This window comes from Agelaius phoeniceus, chromosome 2, assembly GCF_051311805.1.
Source record: "Agelaius phoeniceus isolate bAgePho1 chromosome 2, bAgePho1.hap1, whole genome shotgun sequence".
NCBI classification, from domain to species: Eukaryota; Metazoa; Chordata; class Aves; order Passeriformes; family Icteridae; genus Agelaius; species Agelaius phoeniceus.
Window position 1 is genome coordinate 26281449 of NC_135266.1, and position 27628 is coordinate 26309076.

Here is a 27628-nt window from a genome sequence, read left to right on the forward strand (position 1 = left end):
ATTTAATTCAGATTGTGATGGTCAGTGCTATGTATAGAGATATATGCATATGTGCAGACAAAACACATTCGAAATATTTTCTCAAAACCCATCAAATCACAATCTTATCCATTGATCTTGTGAATGCTGCTACATTCCCCTTTTAGCATATTTTCAGAAATTATTTTTTGTTGCTTGTTTTTTTGGTTTTTTTTTGAGAGCAGATTAACCTCTTAACATTATTTTCTTTGGAATTCAAAAAATTTGATAGATATTTGTTTGGAATTTTCTTTTTTTTAATATGTTTGTTTGGACGTCTTTTTCTGCTCTGCTGTTTTTGGGCATAAGTGTATCAACAGTGTTCACAGCCTTTCTGCTGTGACCTTCCATTTGAGTGTGATAGCTTCTGCCTGGGGCTTCCTAGTAATAAAAAAAAATTAGGACATCACATGCTTGAGAATTTCAGGTATGTTAACTAACCAGTTAAATATACCAAACAAAAACAGTCAAGCACCATGCAACTAGATGTGTACAATCTGCAATTTTTCATTGCTATTGGTTAAGAAAAAAAAAAAAAAGCCTTTTTCATATCTACAATTAGAAAAATCTCATTTTTTATAATGCTGAAATTTTATTTTTAGATGTTGCTATTGCTGATTTTTATCAGACTGTTTTGCTTAACTGGAATTAAGTGACTCCTGCGAACTGCAAGAATAATGGAGTTTAGCTTTATAGGGATATAACAAGCAATGGTTAAGCTAGTTCTTACTATAATAAATTATGACATAAAAGTATATTGAACAGATGTTGTCCTACATGAAAAATTGCAAAAATTATGTATTTTTTATGGGATTTTTTACTAAATCCCTGATATTCTTAGAACATGGAATATGTCTTTGCCACTTGTTTAATCTCTACAAATGTAGAAAAACTAACTTTTCTTGAATGATTTGCATGAATATTTTGAATTTGTAATTGGTTGGCTGTTCTGTTGTAACATTCCAATGTGCTGTAAAATATTGCCTATGTTTCCATGAATAAAAATTATTTTTCTCACCTTTAAACATGGATAAAAATAGGATGGACTTCTAGTCAAAAATTCTGCTAAAAAATGGATCCTGTTTTCAGCAGCAGATTAAATTGCTGGCTTTTTCTGACACTTTTTCAGCTGTGTCGAAGAGTATTCCATTTCTCCTGCTGTTTTTGAAACAGTTTTGTTGCATTTAGTCTTAAAACAAGTATAATATCTTCCATCTCTCAAATAATGTTGCAAAACTTAATAAGACAGTACTAGCAGGGTGGTTATCCTGAGAGGAAAGCCAGAAACAGTAGATATCAGTAATTCTACAAGGTATAATTCAGTTTTCCAGAGATATCTCTGTAGTTCTTTACTCTTGTAGTAAAATGATGGTGTAAATAAAAACTGCTGAATTTTCAAAATATTTATGTTAATCTAGGAAATATGAAATTGGGGCTGCTACATACATGCATTTTATTTTCTTGTTTTTTTTCCTTAGGTTGGAGATATTGTAATGGTAAAAGAAAATGAAACATTCCCATGTGATTTAATATTCCTATCGAGTAGTAGAGGAGATGGAACATGTTTTGTTACAACAACTAGTTTGGATGGTGAATCCAGTCAGAAAGTAATTAAATGTTCTACATTTTCTTTCTAAGGCAAAATTTGCTTTTAATTTTTGACACAGACAATAATATGACTTCATGCTTATATGTGTAAGCAGGTACACTGATTTGTGTAATTTATGTTTCTACCATCTGACTTCATTTCTCTTAAAGTAATATTATTTTATGAAAAGTTTTAAGACATTAATTTGTGATTTTGTTTGTGTCCAATATAGGCATGCAGATTACAGTGGTAATACACTAATGTTTTGTACTTATATGCTTTCATAGTGACCTGATATATGAATACACTGCAAGGTACTTTCACATTTCTGTATAATCATTAAAAAAAAAGGTTGGAAAAGACCATGTAAGAAGATGCCAAAATAGGAGCATTTAGAGATGCTTTGTATTTGAATTATGAGCTCTTACATAAGTTAGTAGATTTCATGCTGAGCTGCAGTGTATGTACAGATTAATGTCTTGTGTATCTGTTCTTTTTTTATTTTATTTACATGTTTTTATTGATTCCAGACTTACTATGCTGTTCAAGACACAAAGGCATTTCACAATGAACAGGAAATCGATGCACTACATGCTACCATTGAATGTGAACAACCTCAGCCTGACCTTTATAAGTAAGACAATAATTCTTACCTGTTTCATTTAAGGTACCTGAGCAATAAATCATAAAAAATCATAATGAAAGGATACTGGCTGCATCTCTCTGGTTAGAGTGAGTCCCAGAGTGAGCTTGAAGTCAGGTAGGTCTTCCATTCATACTCCTTTTGTGGAGGTAGCTCCCTAGGTGTGCTCTGGGGTAGTTATTTCCAAAGGGGAATGGCACAAAGCAGTCCACTGAGGAATGTAGTGAAAATTTTAGAACTTCAGTTTCTTTTTTTTTAATACAAAAATAAGGAAGAAGTTAAGATTTACTAATACTTAGTACATGTCTTGATATTGGCACCCATACCCCCTCTGTGTGTCACACACAATTTTCCAGAGGAAAAGGGTGTTCCACAATATGGAGAAGTTGCCTGTGGCACTCACTCCTTTGCTTTCAGCATATTGCAAAGTATTGTCATTTATGTGTACCCAGTTAAATGGATTTAGAGATTATATTATCTAGTTTTAACTAAAATAACACTCACAAAATGCTGAAGTGGCTTAAAAAGACTCTTGCAAAGATATTGCAGATTGAAGATAATAGTAACAGTCTAGCAGAAATGCACAGTAAGTAAATAACAAGCATTTGTAGTCCTGGTACAGAACTTCATCAGTCACATTACAAAGTAAAGCCACTGTCAATCTAATCAGATCTGAAAGGATGTCAGCCACAAAAAATTTAAATTGTCAAGATTATTTGAAATACAGATTTTCATCTGCTGTTGTTAACCATGAGCCTCATACCACAGGCTTTGAAATACTGGCTAATGACAGCATGAAGCCATCACGATTAGGAAAACACTTTAATGCAGAACATGAAGAAAAATATCTACAGTTGCATGAAGTCATACAACACTCAGTATTTTACAAAAAGAACTGTACACAATTCCACTAAACCTAATGAGAAATCTTGAGAAGCCCCTTTTGAAGTTTCTTAATAGTAATACAAGAAGTCCTGTGCCATTGGGAAAGCACTTATTTTTTCTATCACAGTAAAAAATAGCTGAAATAATACAAAGAAAACAATATGATGTCAAGCTGAAATACACTCTTTTGGCAGCAAATACTGTTGGAAGATGCAGAAAAAACATTGCTTATTTCTGAGGTGTGAAGGCATCTCTTTTCTGCGATCTTGGTGATTAAGAAGCTGGTTTAGAAATCTGCTTGAGAACAGGTTCTTCAGAGTATCAAGTCCATCACTTACTTGATCCTTTTTTAAAATACTTGGTTGTCACAGTGAATGACTGCAAGTTGAAACTCATGCTACTATAGGTGGTGAAATTATTTGGGATAGCTGTTGACACAAAATACTGAAAATGTTTATTGGTAGTCAGCTTGTATCTCTGCTGATTTGAACTTGAAATTTTACCTCTCAACAAAACACACTGGAGGATCTTTTTTTCCAAAGGCACGAGGTTATTTTGTATCATGATGCATCGTAACCAACTGTACATTATTGTCTTCAGATGTGGTCCTACCATGTTGTATGTTCTCTCAGCAGACAGGTTACCACTCCTGTGAACCTCAGAGGTTCCATTTTGGGGTAGCAGGCTCACCAGCTCCCCAGAGTTTCCTCTACAATTGAAAACCCTAATGTCCAGCTTAATCCCCTTTGCATTAGGTTATCCACTTGGACAGTGGTATATTGCAAATACAGTGTACTGATTGTGGCTGGAATGAAGTCAGTTCCCTTCGTAGCAGCCAGAGTAATGGAGTGTTGTTGCTCTGAGACCACAACAGCATTAATTGCACACCATGTTTTTAGCTATTGTTGCCAAATTTTTACAGTGTCAAACTTTTTGTTCCTCATTTTGCCCCTCCAGAAAATAGGCCGGGGGTGGGCAAGAGGCTGGGGATGGACGCAGCCAGGATAGCTGACCTCAGCTGACCAGAGGGTCTGGTGCCATGACCAGAGGTCTGTGCCATATAGTGTCATGCTCAGCAATAGAACCAGGGCCAGGGGTTAGTCTTCCAAAGCAGCTGGAGACTGGCTGGACATTGGCAGGCTGATGGGAGGTGGTCAGTAGTTGCCTTTGTGTCACTTGTTTTTTTTCCCTTCACTTATTAAACTGTCAAGATCTTACTTTTACTCCTCCAATTCTGTTCCCTGTCCTGCTGGGGAGGGAAGGAGCCAGAGGCTGATGGGTGCTTAGCTGCTATCCAGGGTCAAGCCACCACATACAGATAAAATGTACTGACAAATACTATGGGGAAGAATTACTTACTGGCTATATGCTTTGGTTTGCTTTGGTTTTAATTTAGCTGTAGGCTTTAGCTGTTGTAAAATGTAGTAATTGCACTGACTTATCTCAGGTAGTTTAGGGAATAAGACTTTTTATTTCTTTTTCATGGGTCTACTTAGAAGATTTATCCCTATTTTTTACACCTCTTTATTTGCAAAATTTATGTCAAGTTACCATTCTATGTATTTTTGTATTTGCTTGTTTTAAGTGTATATCTATATGTATCTCTTACATTCTTGTTCATGTTCTGGATAATTGTAGCCTGTTCAGTTGGAAAGTGTTCTCTGTGATACATACTTTCTAGAAAATATTTCTTAAATAATCTATTAGCAGTACTGTTAAACTACTTGTATATTTCCCTTTCAGATTTGTTGGTCGAATAAATGTTTACCATGATAGGAATGAGCCTATTGCAAGGTGGGGAAATACAGAGTTTCTACACATTTAAATATTTCACAGTTCAATAAGTATTAATAATGAGAATTACCTTTGGTTCACCAACATTGTGCTGCTATGTTTCAATGATAAAATATTTTTCTCTTTGAAAATTCCAGACTGCTGTTTCATAAATAATTGATATTTTGTCTTCTAATCATATTTCTCTTCAGTATTTTAATGTCTTTGTTCAACTTCAATTTTATCTGAAATGTACTTAGTTTGTAAATGATGTTGATAGGATTTTGACAGCACTTGTACAACACTGCCCCATTAGTGTGAGATCTTGGTAGTGCAGTAAACAATATAAATAGTACCACTTGTGTTTTTCATTTTTCTTAAATTTTGAAGGGTTTGAACATGTCATTTTTTTACTGTAATTTTACTGAGTGTGTTTGTACTTCTGTGTAAAGTGTCCATAATGCTGTGTGTTCAAGGGAGACAACATCCACCTTGCTGTACCTGATTTTATTCTGATTCTGGTCACAGAGGCAAAGCAATAGGAGAGAAAAGCTGCTTGCTGAGGTGGTATCCTAGATCCCAGCATGTGGGGAGTTAGGCAGTGCTACGCTGGCTAAGTGCCTTCCTATCCTCAGTGTGTCTTTAGATATGTTATTTTCTGTCTCAGTCTGCTATGGAAACTGTCGATTGATCTGGGTCATTCATGTAACATTGTTCCCCTAGTTTCTTGAAAGTAGTTTCAGGTTTTACATCAGCATTGTGGCCCTGTTTGGAGTTTCTTGATTTTTTGGGGGAGTTTCATACCACAAGTGCACTTCAAATAACATTGGGAAACGCTGAATGTACTTCTTGGTTTTTTTTATTGCTGTATAGGTAGAATGATAATTCAGCATGCAGTCTGTCTGTAAAGTAGTCCTTGGCTTTGAACTCATATGATGATAAGTGTACATATCATGTTCCAAAACATTATTTAAACTTCATTGCAGTCTTTACATTAATTCCTGTACTCTTCAATAAATTATTTTACCTATATTTATTGGCATTTTGAAAAATGTTTACAGCAAGTATCAAAAATATCTTGTGTGCTATTTAAAATAAAATGGAGGATTGTATTGTCCTTAAGAAGTTCTAACACACAGGACACTATAGTTTATATAAGCCTAAAAAATAGAATTAATATTTTTAAAAATAAGTACTGTGCAATTAGGATGGTGAGTCTTTACCTGGTACCTACATATATGGGGTTTTGGTGCATTGGTTTAAGACTTGAATTGTGAAATTGTGATCTTAATTTTAGGCATATATTTATCTATTTTTAATTTTCACTTAAAAAATTTAAATATGCCTTGTAATTTGTTAAAAGGTTTTTAGTAAAACAAATTTCCTGTTTTATGTAACTTCCACTAAGGCCTGATGGTTTTCTCGAAATGTTTAAATTTTCTAATACTTACCTTTTGCAGGCCATTAGGATCTGAAAATCTGCTTCTTAGAGGAGCCACTTTAAAGAACACAGAAAAAATCTTTGGTAAATATTTCTGTTGACTACTTTAATGGACCCTGAAGTAATAAGCAAACACCAAACAAGGTTACAAGCTTACAGCTACTACTGAGCTTATGATTTCTATTGCATCACTTGTTTTACAACTTTTTAATAGTGTTTAATATTGTTACGTAGAACTACTTTAGCAATTGGAAATTGTGACTGGAATGGGATGTAAATGCTGCTTAAAATTTCTAAGTACCAAGATAATTAAGCCATTTCTAATTTTGGGTTGTCATCCAAATCTGTAGTTTCTTTCTTCAGACTAAAGAATTAAAGAAATGACAGAGTATAATAATCTTATGAATTGTGCTCTTTTGAAGTTACTGCACTGTGCAATCTTTAGTAAAACAAATTGTCTAATTTCAGGTGTTGCTATCTACACTGGCATGGAAACCAAGATGGCATTAAATTACCAATCAAAATCACAGAAGCGTTCTGCTGTAGAGAAGTAAAATATGTAATACTTATTTTGGGGTTTGAAAGCTGCATGTTTAAATGGTGCAAATCAGATTTTTTTTCTCTGAAAGTGTATATTTCATTGATTTAAATGAAAGAAAAGAGGTAGAGGGATTTCAAATTTGCTTATTTTAAACTATTTTTTTACTTATAATGCAAGTCTCATAACACCATATAAATGAGGTTCTCAATACCAAATTATTCTTGTTAGATGTTCAAAAAATAAAGCCATTTTGATTTAATGCTTAGATCTGTAATGTATGCTGTTTTGTTGTTCTATAACTTTTTGTTGTTCACTTTTTTTTCACTGTTTAGAGTACATGTACTGACAGTTTTCCAAGGTTGTAATTTTTATTATCCTAGCATTCAATGCTTTTCATTGCAATTAAGTCTTGAATTCAGTAAAATTAACTTTTTTAATGCACTTCACTTTGGATCAGCTGCAGTAACAGTGCTTGTCTGTGACATGTTTTCCATGGTGTAGCTAAAATTAACAAGTTCCATACAGACATACATGGCGGGAAAGTATGACAGTGCTATCCTTAAGGAGTGAGCTGACATTGATTGCTTACTATTTTCTATTCTTACTCTATCTGAAATCATCAGCTCTGAGTAAGGTGTCCAGCCTTGTGAAAAACAAGATGTCTTTGATTGAGGCAAGATGTACTGACCAGCTGACAGCCTTTCTCTTACACAGTGACTGAGCAATGGTGTTGTGTCTCTTTCTATTGGTATTGGTGTAAAACCCATGGCTTTTAGTTCATGCCCATCATTAATGAAAATATAATCTTAAATGCAAAATGTTCTTGCTCTTTTTTCAGATCTGCCTAGAGTTAAAACATTAAAGCTGTGTAGCAAAATGTTCTTTTTTAGTTTTTTTATTTCTATAAAAGTACTTATGTGAGTGATCTTATAATGATTCAGCCAAGTGGCATGAAAATGGCATGAAAAGGTCTGCAGATTCAAGCCCAGTTGTTCTGTTATGATTCTGTCTATACTGTTGTTTTCACTAATATTCTAGTTTTGATAATTTGTCACACACATTTTGGAAACAACTATAAAAATGGAAAAATAGAAATTTAAAAGTAGGAAATACTGCAGTTGTAAATTTTAATGCAGTAATATTGTTCTTCTTTGGAAAAGTACTTTGGAAGAGTTATTTAACATCTTAGCATTGTTAGACTTGCAGCAAATATTAGATTGATGTATAACAGACTGAGTATAACATTTTCTAATAAACTCTGTTGTTTATATGCTAATGGGGTTCTTATTTTGCCCTTTTTTTTTTTAGATCAATGAATGTATTTCTTGTTGTATACCTCTGTATTCTCGTCAGTAAAGCAGTAATAAATACTGTTCTGAAGTATGCCTGGCAGAGTGAACCATTTCGTGATGAGCCATGGTACAATCAGAAAACAGAGCCTGAAAAGAAAAGAAATTTGGTATGGAAATAAATGATAATACCAAGAAAGTTTCCCAAAACCCTTATTTAATAGAGATTCTACTGAAAAGTATATACAGCCTGCTTACTTACCAATCATGCTTTTTTGCTGACAGTGGTGATAGTGTACTTGTAGAAAGCTTGTATGTTAAATTTTTGCCCTTAAGTTGTATGTGTGAATTTAACTGATGAAAAAATCTCTAGTTTAATATAAAAAGCTTCATGAAAGTGTTTTGGAGCTACCTGTTATTTATATAAATTACTAAAGAATTGACCTCTCACTGAGAAATACAAGGGCTGGAAGGAATCCCACAGCTATTGGCAGTTCTGTAAGAGACATGGTCAAAATAATCCACTGTGGGAATCTCCATGAAAATGCCCCTCATAAGCTTAGTTTCATATTATTCTGTTATGAGGGCTGGAGGCATCAGAGAGCATCAGTCACCAGTGCCAGGTGTTCTTACAGGAACAAGGACATTTTCCTGAATGGATACCCAGAGGATGCCAGGCAATGAGCTGAACCCTGCCCTACAGAAAGCACAATATTTATTTCACTGAATCCTCCCAGTCAGACTAAGGGAAAATTTGCTTCCTTACCCTAAATGCATGAGGAGCACATGCTAGGCAGGCTTTCTAGAGTTCCCATTAGCACTGGTAGCACTGTCTCAGCTTGCTCAGCAGGTTGACTATAACTCCACCAAGTCTCCACCACTGAAAAATTGAGCCAGGTTATGTGCATACATTTTGCTTGTGTTAAGAGAGGGAAGGGAAACCCTTTATTTATTTATGAAATGCTGCCTGAAAGTTATGTAATTTGGTAATCCTTGAAGGAGTTGCTATGGAACTATGCTATTTTTTTTTAATTTTTTAATGTACGTGTTAATGTTTCCCTTGTTCCCCAAAAAGTCTTCGCCATGCTCATTAGTTGCTCTAGAACTTTACAATAATGCTGTGTTATGGCATTCTACACCTGTATATCTGTAAAGAAAAATGCAAATTTCAAAGAAAAAACTCTATTGCATGCCAGTTGTGATGTTGTAAATCATGAAGGTTTACATCCTGTGCTGAACTGCAAGCTTTGAAAGACATTGCTTATTGTTCAAAAGTGATTTGAAAAAACTGATTTGTAAATACATGTAGTAATCTTGCAGTGTTTAATGGTACATGAAAAATCAATATTTCCATCTTGTTTCTTTGTCAGTTTCTTCAAGCTTTTACAGATTTCCTTGCATTCATGGTTCTTTTCAACTACATTATTCCTGTCTCCATGTATGTCACTGTGGAAATGCAGAAATTTCTTGGTTCTTATTTCCTTGCATGGGATGAGGAAATGTTTGATGAGGGTACAGGTGAAGGACCACTGGTGAACACTTCTGACCTCAATGAAGAGTTGGGACAGGTAAATTTCATTGAATTATACTTTTTTTCCAACTGTTTCTACTGTAATTTTTTATTTTAAGATTGCTGCTTCAAGGTTTTTTAGTTTTGTTTTATTTTGAGGTTTTTTGCAACTACATGTGCATTTTCTTTAGTGCTGATTAAATTTAACTATAAAATCTGAGCTATTTTTGTTTTCAGAATCAAAAATTCTGATTTCTCACCCAGTCAGTGAAATTCAATCAGTATTACTGTAGTATTAAGGAATAAACACTTCTTCTCCATTGATTATAGAGGGATATTATATAAGCATCTAGCTTCCTTAGATTAAAAGTTAGATGCAAAAAAAAAAAAAAAAAATCCCTTTTTGTCTGACTAGACTGACACTGCATCTCCAGACACAAGTTTCATCCATTAGAATGATCAATGGGCAGCCTCATTTTTGAAGAGAAATTCTGTTCTGTCTTAAGAAAATCATCACCTTGAGACAGATACAGATAAATGTTGTTTGAGAAAATATTTAAGATCTCAGTTAAAAATACTTTCATAAGCTTTTCAAATAAATAAATAAGATGTTGAAGATGTTGTATTTCTTTCTAGTCAAACAGGTAATAAAGGTTTTAAGGATACATATCTATTTGGATTAACGGTGGTACCAGGTATTTCATTATTATGGCAGACAATTGACATTGCCTCCAATAAGATCCTCAAAGAGCATTTACAGCCTGGATGAGCAGACAGTGAGGTGGATTGAGCAGGGGGTGAACAGCCAGGCTCAGAGGGGTGCACAGTGGGAGGCCAGCATCTAGCAGTGTACACTGGGGTCAGTATGGCTCCCATCCTGGTCATGAATGATTTGGGTGACTGGGGGCCATCCAGCTGGAAAGCAGCTTTGCAGGAAAGGACCTGTGTCTCCTGATGGAAATCAAGTTCAGCATGAGCCAGCAGTGTGTCTCTATGGCAGAGAGGGCCAGGGGTATCATGAGCTGCATTAGGCAAAGTGTTGCCAGCAGGTCAGGGGAGGTGATCCTACCCCTCTGCAGGGCTCACCTGGAGTGCTGTGTCCAGCTCTGGGCTCCCCAGTACTGACACATGAGCGTACTGGAGGGAGCCTAGTGATGGACCACAAAGACAGACAAGGGACTGGACTTTCCATGGCTCATGCAAAGACAGGTAGAGAGAGCTGGGACTGTCCAGCCTGGAGGAAAGAAGGTTCAGGGGAGATCTTACCAATCTATACAAATACCTGAACAGGAGGGTACTAAGAGGATAGAGCCAGGATTTTCTCAGTGGTGACCAGAGGCAGTGGGCACAACCTGAAACTGGAGGGTCTGTCTGAACATGAGGAAACACTGTGACAAAGCAACACACTGAATGACTTGATTGATAGCATTTTGTAAATTTAATGATGAAACTGAATGGAGGGGTTGAGATGAAAACAATCCATATAAATCCTATCCACTCAGAAAAAAGTTTAATTGCGGGAATTTTGTCTACAGATAAAAAGCCACCATAAAATTTGGCATTTGCCTTTTCAGATTAGTGCATATTATAAAAGTCAATCTCAGTGGAAAGTGTGCATAATTAATGATGTTTTTGAAGACTGAGCAAAAATTTATTTGGTTTTTAGTTTGCTCGGTGCACTGCATAAATGGTGAAGTTTGATAAACAATCTGATGAATTCTAAATAATAGCCTTATTTTCAGTGTTTAGTTCCTTACCTTACTTCATTTTTTAGTTTATCCAATATGACATGCAGTATGTATGCAATACCTACATCCAGGATCCAAAATTGAGCCAATCTAGTTCTTCTAGTTGATAGTTCAGATTTTGGTTTTAGTTTTAATATTGTTAGACTTAAGCACTGGGGCTCATTGTAAAAGATAAAGTTAATAAAAAATTCAATATTGAGACAAAATGAGTGTTTCCAGGGCAATTACAGTGCCCAGGCGTATAACAGTATGTGTCCACAATCCTGATTTAAACTAACATAATTGTAGTGGGGAATTCTGATACTACCCTAAAGACTGTTCTGACAGTAACTGATCCACATCTAGGCATGTGCATTAAATAATAATCCCTGGGAAATGAAATTTGTATGCATTTTGTTTCTATAAATATCTGTCTTGCAGCAAGAAAGACATTAAAAACTAAAAAGGACCTAGAGAGAAGAGTGGAAGTAGGTTAAAAACATCATTTACATCCGTTATGAGGCAAAAGATAGGATTGTTTGATACTCTTACAGGATAAAATCTTTCAGGGCCTATATTTCTATGAAGATAACTGCCAAAAGAAATTATTGTCTTCTTTTTCTGAAAGAGCATAAGGATTTTCAAAGGAAGGTGTAGCCCAGTACTAGACTGAGTTTTTGTTCGGAGACATTGGAAAATTCTGTTCACAATCCTGCGGTTTTTATTTTGTGCTCGTTTGCAGATTGAGTATGTCTTCACAGATAAAACAGGAACATTAACTGAGAACAATATGGAATTTGTAGAATGTTGCATTGAAGGGCATGTTTATGTACCACATGTTATCTGCAATGGCCAAATCCTCCATGATTGTACAGGCATTGATATGATTGATTCATCTCCAGGAAGTAGTGGAAAGGTATGATAACTCTCTATATGTTCTTGGTTTTTTACAATGAAACATGAAAATGGAACTGTACTGATAAAGGGAATGTTAGAAATCTAACATTCTTGAATTTTATTAATCAAAGTAGATAACTGCATAGACATTTTAATTTCCTAGTTAAGAGTAAGATTTAAAGGCTTAATGGGAAGGTTCTCATTTTAATGCACTTGTAAAGCTGAGTCAAAACCTAAATATAGAGCTTTCTCTGGTTAAAAGCTACAGACACAGATAACTGGTTTCCATTTAACCTTAGCTACAACAGAGAAAGCAAGACAGGAAAATCCTCGAAGGGGAAAATGGGGGCTTCGTGCAATCACTTACTTAGTCATCACTGAGTGAAAATGTGGCCAGAGAATGGTTTATGATCAAATTAAATTACTTTAAAATGTGACTTAATTTAGCCACATCTGAAGTGTGCTACCTACAGCATGTATGTATTGTGGTTGTTTGCTGTGTTGAAAGTTGAAAATTAGTTGAAAGTTTGGGAGTGTTCACATGCCAACAGGTGAACAGGGTGTATATGGGCAGGATAATCACAGCCAAAGTACAATGTATTTTTTATTACATCAGTACAGTATCATAGTCACACTCACTTCATATCATACCCTTCACTGTGACAAAATGAGGTCTCTTAAAATATGTTGGTGTAGGTTAGCAGCCTTATGTCTCTCACCCATGGCCCTCAGAATGTGGTCCTGAGGTATGGTGAGTTTTTATCTTGGAATCACAATGTCACAGACAGTTTGTATTTAACAGCACAGAAGAATAGGTTTCAGGCACAAAGATAAAGATAAAACACACACAGGTATCCATGAAATAGAAATCTCTTTCTGGTGGCAGCTGTCATTACTAAACTATCTGAAATTTCATAAGAAATGTTTGGCTGCCAAAGTATGTGCACTTCAGTAATTTATTTAGTTCCGAAGGGTGTTCAAGCTGCTCAAGAGATTGAAATCTGTAAGCCCTGCTAAGACCTGTGCTCCAGGTACTACATCCTTCTGTGTGAGCTCAGGAGTTCTAAATGATACCTTGACTAGTATGTAATTAATACAAGTTGTTAAAGTTTAAGCAAAAGTAAAGAAAAAACACCTTCAGCTGCATGTAGGCATTCAGAGGAGGTATAAGATGCATGCTGGGGGTTTTTTGCATCATTAGCTTGACTGGTGTGGAAATGCTAAGGGTACAGACAGCTGTGACACAATTGTGTGGTTACCACAGGGAAAGACCTGGCTCCCCCTCAAGGAGCCTGCCTTTGTTTGATTAATAATCAGCAGTAATCAGTGATATGGATCACCTCCAAAAAGAAGAGAAAGAAGAGTTTTCAAGCGATAACACATAATGACAGCCGTTCCTTTTATTTCTCAGGAGAGAGAGGAACTATTTTTCCGAGCTCTTTGTCTCTGCCACACTGTTCAGGTAAAGGATGATGATAGCGTAGATGGTTTGAAGAAAAGCCAGGTACCAAGAAAACCCTGTATATATATATCATCATCACCTGATGAAGTTGCTTTAGTTGAAGGAATACAGAGGTATGTGTGTACTTAGGTATTATATTTTTCTAAAGTACAGATCTAATCACTGAATCTCAAATTTGTTTTCAGAACAAAAATCATAATAACAAACACCAATCTACAGCTGATTGTTTTCTTAACATGAATTCATGAATATTCATAGCCTAAAATAAACTAAAAACAATTTGGGATTTTGGTGTTGGTTTGTTGTGGGCTTAGTTTTAAATCCTTATGACAATGCTTAAACTGGATAATTATATATTTGTTACATTCATTCTCTTATTCTGTGTTTCATTTTACAGACTTGGTTACACCTATCTAAGGCTGAAAGAAAATTACATGGAGATCTTAAATCGGGAAAATAACATAGAAAAGTGAGTGGTTAAAAAGATAACAAAATAGACTGATGAGTTTTTGTTGATGTGTTTAATAAACCATTGTTTCCTTACAGATGAATTTCTAAGTCAGGAAAGCCAAGAACCTTGCATTTTAGTAGAAAAATTAAGAAAATTCAGTAATTTTAATTACCTTCCCTTTTTTGACATTATATGCAGTATAAAATATTGATATGACAATGAAGGTGTGGTGTGAGATTCATCACCTAATCTAATAGTTCCTGATGGTTTTGTATGTTCTTAATAGAAAATGCTGTGTACCCAATTTGCTGTTCACAGATAATCCATGGAATTTACAGGAGGGTAATATCTGTAGAATAAATTTTGTGGAACATAAATATGAGTCAAATTTTCAATAACATTGAAATAGTACAGCTGTTCTGTGGTATGTGCATACCCTTGAAAATTTACCTTACACGTCACTAGATGTCTGCTGGTTAAGTCTCTGGTATATCCAAATCTTCCTGCTTGGGTACTCTGCTAACTGTACAGGGACTCTTGGACACAAATATAGGAACCCTGCTGTAACTTTACCTCCTCTTAGGATAATATGGAGACTTTTTAGGCTCAGCTCATAAGAACTGGAGTCAGTATCATTTGGTGACTCAGAAGAAATCACTGTAATCATTGAGAATTTTCTCCCAAATGCATCCCAGTTTGTAGACATAGGCCTGATGTAGCTTTGCACAGGTCTGAGTTCTAGGGTGTTAAAAAGACTTAGGACTGAGTGATTTAATTAAACATGCAGATTTGGACAGAGACAAATCCTGAAAAAGTTGGGATTTATGATTGGATTGTTTATGTTTGCTCTGGAAAAGGGAGGCTCTCTTAAGTTAGGAGAAATAGATAAGAGAGTAAATGATAGAAGTAAACTGATTAAACCAAAACAGTGCAGCAGGAGCTTGTGTTCATTTTTCCTCTTAAAAAGGAAAGGAACATGTGATAAAATCAAATAATAGAAATAATGGCAAGTATAAAACCAGTAAAAAGAAATATTTTTCTTTTCACTTGAATAAATTATCTATGAACATTTGAGCAAGATTATGGAATTAGGTCAGCACTTTTGGGAGATTAGGAATAATAAAAACTAGAAAAATATAAAATAAAGACTTGGGTGTAAGCATGCATTTCAAGTTCTAAGGCTATGTCTAAGTATTATACATAGAAACGTACTTTATAATCAGTACAGTGCTCTGCTGCAAGGCTTCTAGTCTTCTACTTATATTAGAGTGACATATACATATATATACATCTGAGGGTACTTAGGGACATCACAAGTTGTTTCAAGTAACTGGGAGCTGAGGGCTTTCCTTACTATTTACAGCCTGCTGTTTCATTCTGTACTAGTTTCATATTCCATGTTACTCAACATAATCTTCCATGTTAGAAGAAATGTTTAATTTATGTGCTTGAAGTCATAATAACCACTTTAGGAATAGGAAAAAATAGAGTTGTGTAAAAAATAGTTCTGTTTCTGTTTCAGGTTTGAATTACTGGAGGTTTTCAGTTTTGATTCTGTGAGACGGCGAATGAGTGTAATTGTTAAATCTCCAACAGGTAGGGCTGTCACATTCTGTTTGATTTCTTTGTCTCACTTGAATTTGTTTCAGATTTATCAGAGTTAAGCATTAAACACAGTCTGTATGCCCTTCTTTATGAAATAAGGGACCAGGTACTAGCATAAGTACAATGTTACCAAAAAGTTGGAAGAAAACATTTTGAAGAGTCATTAATTTGGATGTTTTTTGAAGAAAGTATATTTGGTCATTTTGAATTCCATATGCTGTCTCTTTTAGGTGATATATTTCTGTTTTGTAAGGGAGCAGATTCCTCCATATTTCCTAGGGTTAAAGAAGGTAAAATTGACCAAGTACGATCCCGAGTACAACGCAATGCAGTGGTAAGATTCCATTTTATTGATCTGTTCACATGATATCAGTGTCCAAAAGAAATTAAGTGTCCTGACCTCCTGCATTTTCTGCTAACAGATTTGTTTTTACAGGCACCAAGGTTATTCTATGCCAAGGTTCACTCAGGCTTTGTGGCTAGCAGTCTGTGTAACTCCCTTATTTGCATCTGTCCTCTAGCTCATCTTCCAAATGTCAGTTGTGGTGCAATATGAATACATTAGATATGCCCAACTGTATGTTAAACCAGAGGTCATCAGTTAGCTCATTAGTATGGCAGTTTCTCTAATGTGGTTTGAATTAATTTTTGGATAGAAGAGAAGTGAAAAACAGTAAATCTCTGTAAAAACTATTGCTAGTTTCAGCCCCCAGCCTTAGCAACTGTGATTTGCTGCCTTTGATTGCATTACAAGCTCTGAGACAGTGGAGTGATCATCAATATCTTACATTTTTGCTTGCTGAAAATCAGCTATGAACTGGCTGATCATCTTCAAAAGAAATTTAGAACTTGGTTTTACCTGAAAGTAGTATTTGGAGTAGTCACGTATTGAATTTTGTTGTATCTAAAAATATGCAGAACTCATTGCAATGCAGGATAACTGCCAGTCTTACATAGAATATAATTTGCTGGCATCCAGTACTCAAACTGAAAACAAAGTATTATTACAGATATGTGAAAAAAAACCCGCTACAGCGTCACCTGCTTTTGTTTTGAAGCAAAAAGCTCTCAAAGTGCTTTACTAAGCTTCATTTTATGGGACAGCTGTCTGACAATTGCAAGTAAAAGAGGCTAATGAAATTGAAAAGTATTTACATATAATATCCATTCAGTGTCTGTCAAGAAATAAATCCAGACCAGCACCTATTTATTCATCCTGCATAATTGGAAATAGGACTGGCTCCTATATACAGAAGCCTCTCAAAGAAAATATCTGGCACCCGCTTTTATAAATTTCAAGAGGCAGGGAGATATTTTAATAATTGTCCTTCTTGGTTTGGTAATAAGTAACTATACAAAGACTTACCGGATGAATTAAAGTTAAGGAAGCTGAAATGCCAGTTAAATGGTGTTGTGAGAAGCAATATATAACTCAGGTGGTAAAACCTTACTGGGTTTCTCCCCACCTTACACAATCTATATACTTGCTTTCTTATTCATCACTCAGTCTAGAAGTTTGATGCAGTCTGCAACACCCATAGCTAAATTCTAGTTTTCACTTGATTGAAATGGTAGTTGGATTTTCACTTTCAGTTCTCTTTGTGATGTTTGGTCCCTGTCTGTGGATCTGCTGCAGCACAGCATCAAAATCAGACTCTGCAGAGCTACTATTTATATTACTATTATTTATTCTAACTCATCCTGCCTAATTATACACATAGGGAAAGAAACCTTTATCTTGAGTTTGCCTTCCCTTGTAATCTCATATATCCAGTTGAATCACTGAGCTGTTTACCTTCTGGAGATTGAGGTTGGTCAATCAGGTTGTAACTGCTTCTAGAGCAGAACAGAATTAAGCTGAACCATATCCTAGTCTACACTATGCTGTACTAGTCTATACTTAGTCACTTCATGATGTCCCTTTTTCAAATCCTCCAGCATAAACACCAGCAAGGAATCTAAGAAGAGTTTTTTGCATTTTGTTTCTTTTGATTGCGTTCTTTAGGAGGGACTGCGAACGTTGTGTGTTGCATATAAGAAGCTCTCAGCAGAAGAATATCGCGAGGTACAGAAGCTGCTTCAGAGTGCAAAGCTGGCCCTTCAGGAGCGGGATAAGAAATTGGCAGAAGTGTATGAGAAGATAGAAACAGATTTTATATTACTTGGTGCTACAGCTGTTGAAGATCGGTTAGTTTCATTGTTTCTTATCTTCAGTGATGATGACAAAGTAATTGAAGACTTTTTTTCTGCATTAGATAATTTTTGGGAAACCCCTTATTTTAATTGATTCCACACCCTTAGCTTACTAAAGTTCCACATGGTAACTTTATAACCTAGTGAGCAACTAATAATAGTTAAGTGTACAAAAATCAGTGTATTTGAACTGTGTAATAATTTATTGATCAAGTTAATAGGCAAAAGTTCCAGAGGGAAGAACTACAAAATGGGTATTGAGGAAATGAAGGAAGAATCTTTACGTCTTAAAAAGATTCAAAAACAAACACTAATCCACCGAACATTTTTAGAGTCTTACTTTGGGGAAAATTCTTAGATCTGATAATTTCTATTGAAACTTTTAATTTGTTTATGAAAATCTTTCAATAAAGACCTTTGTCATTTCCAAGCTATCCATCAATGTATGTTGTCAATTGGCTTTACAGGCTACAAGAAAAAGCTGCTGATACTATTGAAGCACTCCAGAAAGCAGGAATTAAAGTTTGGGTTCTGACAGGAGACAAAATGGAGACTGCTGCAGCTACTTGCTACGCTTGCAAACTCTTCAGAAGAAATACACAAATACTTGAGCTAACCACAAAGAAAATTGAGGAGCAGAGTTTACACGATGTGCTTTTTGACCTAAATAAAACTGTCATAAGACAAAATGGCAGCTTAACCAGGGATACCTTCTCAGGGTAAGGAAAAACTTGGATTTTCATGCCAGAAATGGGCTTCTGGGCATTTTGCAAACAATGAAATTATGACCAATTACCTTAAGAGCCACAGTATGTTTCAGTTTCTGTTGCTAATGTGTGGATTATTGTACGGCAATTAAGTATAAGCTTGTTTAGATAAATTTAGGGTTTCAGTCATGGTTCTTTATCTTATTTCTGGTACTACTTTGACTATTAAAAGAAAAATCACAACTGATACTGTAATAATTTTTCCACCATGAAACTATTAGCAATGAGTTAACAAGCATTTGTATACTATTTTAGCAGAGATTTTCTATAACTCATAGCCTTACAGCTTAAATCTCTAGACCAGGTAATTTTTCTTAGTTCTCCTTACAATTTATACCCCATTGATCTAATCAAGAACATTTGTATATTCAGTTAAATAACTAATTTTTCTCCATGTCATCTGTACCATTTTGTTTAAGTAGCACAGGTCTTACAAGGTGTGGTCAAACGTGTTTGTTTAACTTTTTGTGCCATGCCAAATTCTACATGTTAAAGCTCTTTGGATTTATTTTTTTTTTGCCTTTATCTCCAGAGGTAGAGAATAGTACTAAGATAGTAAAAGCAGGATTCTACCTATACGTTCAAATTCAGGCTAAAAATATTTCACTACAATACACCAAACATTCAGTACATTGCTTGAACTTCATAATGATACCTTTACATTTGATATCATTGTACCCCAATGGCATTGCCCTATTTGTGCCAAATTTGTGCCACAGCAAAGTGGTGAAAATATCTGGGAACTGTTATTAAATGTAGTTTACAGAATTTTATCTTACTTGTCAAAAATAGCTTCTGTTCTAGTAAAAAAAGATGGAGATACCTAAAATACATAATAATAAATATGTGTTTTTCTCACAAACACTGGTGTTGGTGAAACCGTGGTTGTTGAAATCCCATGCATGGTAGTGTATAACCTTGGAACACTGAAAAGAGAGTAAAAATAAACCGCAGTGTACATTTATACAACATTCACTGTTGACCTGGAGCCTGAGGCTGCTGTGTACTGCAGGCAGATGCAAGGGTGCTCTGAAATAACTTGTCTGGATGCCACAGAAAATGGTTCTTGCAGTTCAGATCATCTTATCTTCCCCATTGTTCAGTGTATGATGAAGTAGTGAATAAACTACTTCCTGTGAGTGTGGTTACACTTCTAACAATGCTCAAATAACTACAGGCATACTGCTAATAGAATTTTATGGGTGAGAATATATTGTAATATTATAGGAAACTTAAATAATTATTTTAGTGTTACAAATAAAAGTAAACCTGTATTTGACTAAGCCACAACTCTAAAGGCAAAGTATCCATACTCTAGATGTAGATGCTGGCTTTATCCATCTGGGCCAACAGGTTTCTTTTAGGCATTTCCTTCAAGGCACAATTTACTTCTGTAAATAAAAAATATTTTCTCATCATAGTAACAAAGGCCTTTCCCTTTAACTTATTTTTCCTCTGTGTTACGGAGTGTGCTGCAAAATTAACTTTATTCCTGCAGTTTGGTTTACCTCACTGCAGTTCTTGGAACCTTTTCAAACCAAACTGAAAAGTCGTTTATTATGCACTTACACTCATTGGTCAAGTCGCTGAGGTATCAGATTTATGCATTAAAACTGGTGAAGCACTGAGTATTTTCAACATAATCCAGACTTTTAAGATGTTGTAAATATCAGTCTTATACTAGGAATTTCCTTTGGAAATGTATTAACTTTGCGGTATTCTATACTCATTATTTTTTCATTAATTGATTTTCACATAATTCTTATTGCCAGATTTTAAATGTGTCTGAGAATTTTATAGTGACACTTAGTTTATATTTTATCTCCGAACAGACTTTCAGCTGATACTCAAGATTATGGTTTAATTATTGATGGAGCAGCATTATCATTAATAATGAAACCAAGACACGATGGGAGCTCTGGTAACTACAGAGAGATCTTTCTTAATATTTGCAGGAACTGCACTGCAGTGTTATGCTGTCGAATGGCACCTCTGCAAAAAGCACAGGTTTGTGTTTAGTTTCATAATTGCGTGTTGGTGATGCACATATGTAAATACTGAAGGTTAATACACTGTATGACTTACTATGATAACTTAAGATGCTACCATTCATTTTTGTATCTTCTAAAATGGAAAAATGTAAAAAAAAAAATGGAGAGGAGAATTTCTGCTGGTAAGCAATTTAGATAATAGTATTGCTAAAACAGCACCCAGCTGTGCATCTGAATTTGATTTAGCTACATATTATTCAAATTTTATGGTTGGTATATGCTAGTATGAACATATTTAATAAATGAACTAACTGCTCTCTTTTTAACCTAACAATCTTTGTATGGTCTACTCTTTTGACACTATAAGAACCTATGTTATTTATTACTGCAGAGTCATATTTTTTCTCTGTTTTTAACCTAAGTGGAAAGTCAAGAAGAATCCAGACAAAAAGTGTGTGCATTACCATGTTTAAGTATACCTGAATATTGCATTTGTTGTTTGTATGAAGTAAAAATATATCCTTCCATTACTGAAACCTCTCAAGATAGCTGAAGAACTTTTAAAGGAAGGAAGTACTGGAATATGCATTCCTTTTTTCTCTGAGTTTGTCATATCTTTTTCTCAGTGTGCAGGTACAGCATATGTAACCCTTATTCACATTAACAGATGTATTTAGCCAGCACTATAACTATCTGGAGGTTTGTAGAAGTTTTTAGTTGCATCTTACTTGGTACCAAATTTACAGAGGTGATAACTTGTAATCGAGAGATTTGGAGTCAAATTTTTGGATAATTTTTACGTCAATAGTTTTTATATGTATACAGAGTCCAATATATTTTCTTAAATGTAGGGAAAAAGTTCAACACAGATGAGAAAGAGAAGTTTTTTTTTGTTTGAAATGATGCACTCTGTCTCTGGAACCCTCTTAATTTATTGATGCACTGACACAACATTAAGCAATCTCAACAACAGCTTCCATTCTTTGGCTCTTCCTTTGTCCTGTCCCATCTCTCTCGAAGTAGTTTGGAAGTATTTAAAAAATGTTGAGACCAAATACTTTGTAACATGAAGAAATGGTGATCTTTATGCCTAGCTGTTGCATTGAGTAATGTTGCTTTTGTGTTCCTTCAGAGAATTTCTTATTAAACCATCTTGGTAAATTTTTTTAAATGTTATACTTACGCAAAATAAGCAAACCATTACAGAGGAGAATTTCTAACACTATTTTTTTTCCAGATTGTAAAGTTGATTAAGTTATCAAAAGAACGTCCTATCACATTAGCAATTGGTGATGGAGCCAATGATGTCAGTATGATTCTAGAAGCACATGTTGGTATAGGTAAGCCTGCTGATTAGTATAATATTTCAAGGGAAATGACAAAACCCGTATATTTCTTAAAAATCGGCAATCTCAAAGAATCAGCTTATATGTGTTATAGACAACTTTTAGCGCATTTATCCTAGGAATTGTATGAGATACAGTCGTGATCTCCCGTTACATCAGTACCATAGCATTATTACATAATTTTGCAATTAATTGTATCTTTTTAATAGTTCTTTAGTTAGTAAATAGCTTCACCTCTTTTTTGTTTTTTAAAGGAGTCATTGGCAAAGAAGGTCGTCAAGCAGCAAGAAACAGTGACTATGCAATACCTAAATTTAAACATTTGAAAAAAATGTTGCTTGTTCATGGGCATTTTTATTACATTAGGATATCTGAACTTGTGCAATACTTCTTTTATAAGGTAGGAGAATGCTTATTCCAATTACATAAACCTCAAAAACTTAAATGGTAATATCTGACTATATACAGTTTTTCCAGCTAATGGTACAAACCAGCAACAGTTCCAGAAAGAGATTTTCTTGAATACCAGATGCAGTGCTGAAGTGGGATTATTGGTTTTATTCTGAACATGAAGTGAAATAGCTTTTATATAGATAGATTCTGTAATTGATGTTACATTTAAAACCAAAATTCTTAACTTATTTTTTCATATCCTGCTAATTCCATCTCAGACTGTTTTGCTTATTTCCAGTACCTTCCAGGTTGTCTCTATAGTGAACTTTTAAAGCACATTGGAAATAGTATTTGACAACTTAGACATCACTGCAGATTAAGTTATGCTAAATTCATTAGCATAGTGTAGGTGGAGAAAGTTCATAGTGAGCATCCACCTATTTAGAGAGTTTTGTTATTTCAAAATGTTGGTATCCAGTCCAAGTTCTTTTGGTAAGCAATGAAAGATTATAGAAAGGAACTGTCACAAGGTAATTCAGAGTTCTGCTGTTTGACTGTAGGTATAACTGGGAGAAGATAGCATTTGAGGTTACAGCTAGAAACATCTTACAGTTGCTTTGCTGGTAACCATGCTAATCCATGAGCATCCATGCTTGCTTATCATGGTTTATCTCCTCCTGTGGATTGTCCCTTTTTTGCTTTGCTTTAACTGAACTGTATTCCTGGATCCCAAATTTTACTGCCCTTCAATTTTCAAACTGTAGCCTTGTAGGATTCTCTTGAAAATATTTTAAGTGGGTTTTTTTCTAATAGTACTACTGCAAGATGTGACTGTTGGGATTTAACATATGTAGTTTTGTCTACTGTTCCTGCAATGCTTACTATTGTTAGCATTATAAAACTATGAAATCTATAGCCTTGTATATAAATTGGTGCTTGCATTTCACTTGACAGCAGTCACTTTGTTTTTCAGAATGTCTGCTTCATTTTTCCTCAGTTTTTATATCAGTTCTTCTGTGGGTTTTCACAACAGGTTAGTTGATCTTTTTCCATCAATGTAATATTATCTTTTTTGCTTTTTTTTGTAACAAAAAAAGGATCTTCCTGAGAATTTAGTGTTAATTTACAAAGAACAACATCACTTCTGGTTCTTATGGTATTCAGTGGCAATTGCATGTAAGATACAGAAGTCAGTTATATGAATTATCATAAAAGCAATGTTAAAGTCAAGGAATACAGAAATACAGTATTTGGAAATGGCAGTGCAAAGTGAAATGTCTGTGGGAAATGTACAGTCAGTTAGATTTAAGCCTACTGGATGTGAATAGAGGAAATCCTGAAAGATGAGTGATTGAATCAGTTGCTCATTTTTAGAATCCAGAATGAAAATGAAACAATAAACTAGTCTTCTCTAGTACAAACAGCTATGCATTACAAATTTCAGATGAATAGCAGCATTCAATTAGTTGAAAAGAAAATATAAAAACTGAAAAATAGAGGAAAAGTGAACTGTTGCTCACCAGAAAAGTGCCATCATTCAGGAGATGATCAGTATTTGCCTTCCTAAATTTTTGTTTCTTTCTCCCTTGCTCTCATCTAATTTGTGTAGAAAAGATCTACCTCTTCCTTCTTCTGAATGAGGGAGCAAAAAACAAAGGAATGAATGACTGAATTTAGACGAAAAGGGTTTATGTTTTCAGTATTAAATTGAGTGAGAGTTGGCTTTAATTGGGAGAAAATAGTACTATTGCTTTGAATTTGTTGAAAGAAAGCCCCAGGAGGAGTTAAAATGACAAAACTGTTTCTTCTGTTTTGATTTCCATTTCAAACAACCACTGAAAGCTTTGTAGGTTTTTATAAAGCATTATTATGATTTGGATATGAAAGCATGTGTTATGAAAATTTAGCTTAATTTTTATCTTTTTAAGTGATAAATATAATTTTGAATCATAAAGGGGGTTTTGATAGCAATTTTTCCAGAATAAATGATTACCAAATAGGTTTTGAGAAATAAATAGCTCTCTTTGTGGGGTGGCATGGGAGGTTTGAAGGTATCACTGATGATACATATGTGAAAAAGCATCTCAGTGAAAAGAAGAATCAAAGACGCATTGGTGGAATGTTCCATCTTTGGGATGTTTGGGAAGCTCATTGCAGTCATACACAGCTGGAAAACATCTGGAGTGCTCTTGCTTCTTCTCTGAATATCTCCATGTTTTATAGACATTGAGGAGATAAAAGAGAAGTGAGATACATGGATGTGGTGTCAGAGAAGAATTTCTGCCTCTAAAGGAATGTGCTCTTCAGTTTGGGTACTTTGGAGTTGGTATTAACAGCTGATACAATAGGAGGGGCCAGTATATGGACCAGACTGGTCCATGAAATGGATTTTTCTGCTGATCTTTTTTCTCCAGGTAAAAGGAATACAAGTGAAGAGTTGTGTCCTATATCAGTTAGCAGCTGTTCAGGGATATTTACCTCCATTCTGAAGGAATGGTTTGGTTGCCTGCAGCAGTTCATGTATTCATTTAAATCAAGTCTCATGCAGAGGATTTAATTTTAAAGTAAGATATAATTTTAAATTAAAAGTAGTTCATTTAATTCTTTTCCATCTACAGACTTTATATGATACTGCGTATCTAACACTGTACAATATCAGCTTCACCTCCCTTCCTATCCTCTTGTACAGTCTAATGGAACAACATGTCAGTCCAGAGACACTCAAGAGAGAGCCTTCCTTGTACAGGTAAAATTAAAACACTGTATTCCAAAGTTTGACTGTTCAGTTGTGGGATCTGTGTCGGTTACAGTGGAAGTCCTCAGGATTTCTGTACCACAAGGATACATCAACATCAGATACACTGCAACAGAAGGGTTGAAGATCACATGCATGGCCTACAAAGTACAGTAGATAAACATGTAGTTTTATATGCACATTTACAAAGCACACCATGCATTTGCTACAAAGGGAGTTGAGAGCAAAACAGAAATCACTCTTTAACAAAATCAAGTTAGGAGATTTATTTTAGAACTCTTTATTTCCTCCAACCATGGGGAAGAAACATGCAGAACAGAAGTGTTTTTAAAAAAGAAAACATGATGTTTTTTTCTAGTTTACATGTTTTATTCTGAAAGATTGTTAGAGTGTATCAGAGTATGTATCCTGTGCAGGTGTCCAGCATTATCTTCTGCATTGTTGACTCACTTCTGGGTAGTGGGATTGACTTGTTTAGGTTTTTAGCCACTTGAAATACAGTTCTTGCCTATTAACTGCATTTGCCATCTAAATTAGGATGGCAACAGGAACAGAACAGTGTCCAGTTTAGATCCTTGTAGCTGCAAAGCCAGTATATTTCAGGGAGGGGTAACAGTAGATAATCAAAGAAAAAACATTCTTTGAAAGAAGCAATATTAGCTGCCCAAACGTTAATCAATGTAGTGATATGTTTTTAAAAATGAAATTGAAGAGGAATACAAGAAATGTTGAGCTTCAATGGTAATGTTTTTATTTCCTCTTTGATGTTTTGAATGTTTTTAATTTAGAAATGGTAGTTCAGAAGCCTTTTTCTGGTTTATGAAAGCTAGCAGAGCTTATTTGTGAGAAACTTCTGGGTTTGGATACCTAAGAGAGCCTATTGCTAAGCTGTTTTGGGCAATAGTAGTTCTTCTGGGCCAGGTGAGGCTATTGGTGACCACATATGGGTTTGCAGTCTGTATTGTTAATCTCTGCGGGAGAAATTACTTTATAAGGTCATCAGACTGTCTTTATAAATTTCATATGGTGGAAGCACTGGTTGGTAGTAAATGTTTCTGTAACTCAGGGTTTTCATTTAACTGTGTCCTGATTTACTCTGATGTGTTCTATACTATATGCCAAGTTGATACATGCCCATTCTGTGGAGAAGAACTCAAGTTGTAACATTCAAAATTTTTTGTACTAAGAAAATGCATGCTAGTGAAGAGTTCTGTTGTTAACAAATCCCTCTCTTTTTGTGGAAAAACATTCAAGAAACTCTATTTGACCTGAAGCTTCAAGTCAACTGCAAACCCCTTGTTTCACATTCCACATAAAATTAATTTTTTATTTTGTTGCAATAGTCCATATAAAAGTATCCTAGGGGAAATAAAGCAAAGTCTCCAGAGACCTCTAGTGTTTCCATTTAATATCTGCAGTGGATCATGACATACACAGCAAGCACTGGAAAAGAGATACCTTCTCTAAAAAGATTGAAAAGTAAATGGGTACAGCACAGGGAGTTTGCCATTGTTGAAATAAGCAGAATTACAGGGAGCAGTAAAAAGGGTTTAGTAGGAATTAAATAAAAATAAATAAAGAGGACATTTTGAGGAAGGAGTTAGATTTGAAGTGGTAGACAGTTGTAATGTGGAAATGTTGTGGTTTTCAAGAAACAGTATGAATTATCCCATTTATCTGGGATTTTCAAACCTGCTGATAATAAATACGTTTCTTGTCTCACACAGAGATGTTGCCAAGAATGCTTTGCTGCGCTGGCGTGCATTTATTTATTGGACATTCCTAGGAGTGTTTGATGCTGTGGTATTTTTCTTTGGTGCCTATTTTTTGTTAGACAACACAGTTGTGACCAGCAATGGACAGGTTAGTGTTGGATTTCATCTGTCAGTGGTAATTTTTTTAATGCCAATTGCAAAATGAACATAGTTTTAATTGTTTTCTTCGGTATTTCATGAAAGATGATAACTTTTTTGTGAGTTACTGTGGGATATATGGGTTATCTGTTTAGTAAAATCTGAACTATGCAATAAACCATACTGTGTATTAGTAAGCAGAGACATAGGATTGTATACTAATTAGGAGGAATATATAACATAAATTCCACTTATTACTTCTGAATTTATACAGTAACTTTTCCGTTTCATACTTAACATGCATCTGATGATAATCTATTTAACATATCAAAACACTCTTAGTAGAGTAGTTATGAATGATCATAAAAGATCTTAAATGTAACAAGCTTTTTAATAGTTTAATTTTTTTAACATATAGCAGCTTAAAGTAATCTATCTCTACTTGCTTTGCAGTCACATGAATGCAAATTTTATGAACTTTTGCATTTTATTTATTTTAT

The 27628-nt window shown here is 34.8% G+C and overlaps 1 protein-coding gene across 5 annotated transcripts in view; it reads left to right on the plus strand.

Annotated features, from left to right (window-relative positions):
* The window catches only part of ATP11A (ATPase phospholipid transporting 11A), a 118795-nt gene that overhangs the window by 72294 nt on the left and 18873 nt on the right, over positions 1-27628 (plus strand). For 4 of the 5 annotated variants that reach the window (XM_077173330.1, XM_077173331.1, XM_077173333.1 and 1 more), the window contains exons 6-25: positions 1497-1625; positions 2137-2240; positions 4878-4928; positions 6368-6432; positions 6817-6898; positions 8198-8348; positions 9549-9746; positions 12158-12331; positions 13724-13887; positions 14172-14243; positions 15748-15821; positions 16061-16164; positions 17836-18017; positions 18491-18742; positions 20623-20797; positions 22019-22121; positions 22382-22527; positions 23494-23553; positions 25139-25266; positions 27003-27138. In XM_077173330.1, coding sequence (XP_077029445.1) covers positions 1497-1625; positions 2137-2240; positions 4878-4928; positions 6368-6432; positions 6817-6898; positions 8198-8348; positions 9549-9746; positions 12158-12331; positions 13724-13887; positions 14172-14243; positions 15748-15821; positions 16061-16164; positions 17836-18017; positions 18491-18742; positions 20623-20797; positions 22019-22121; positions 22382-22527; positions 23494-23553; positions 25139-25266; positions 27003-27138 — 2550 coding nt within the window. The remainder of the gene's footprint in view (positions 1-1496; positions 1626-2136; positions 2241-4877; positions 4929-6367; positions 6433-6816; positions 6899-8197; positions 8349-9548; positions 9747-12157; positions 12332-13723; positions 13888-14171; positions 14244-15747; positions 15822-16060; positions 16165-17835; positions 18018-18490; positions 18743-20622; positions 20798-22018; positions 22122-22381; positions 22528-23493; positions 23554-25138; positions 25267-27002; positions 27139-27628) is intronic. The other variant, XM_077173332.1, reaches the window with a different exon arrangement.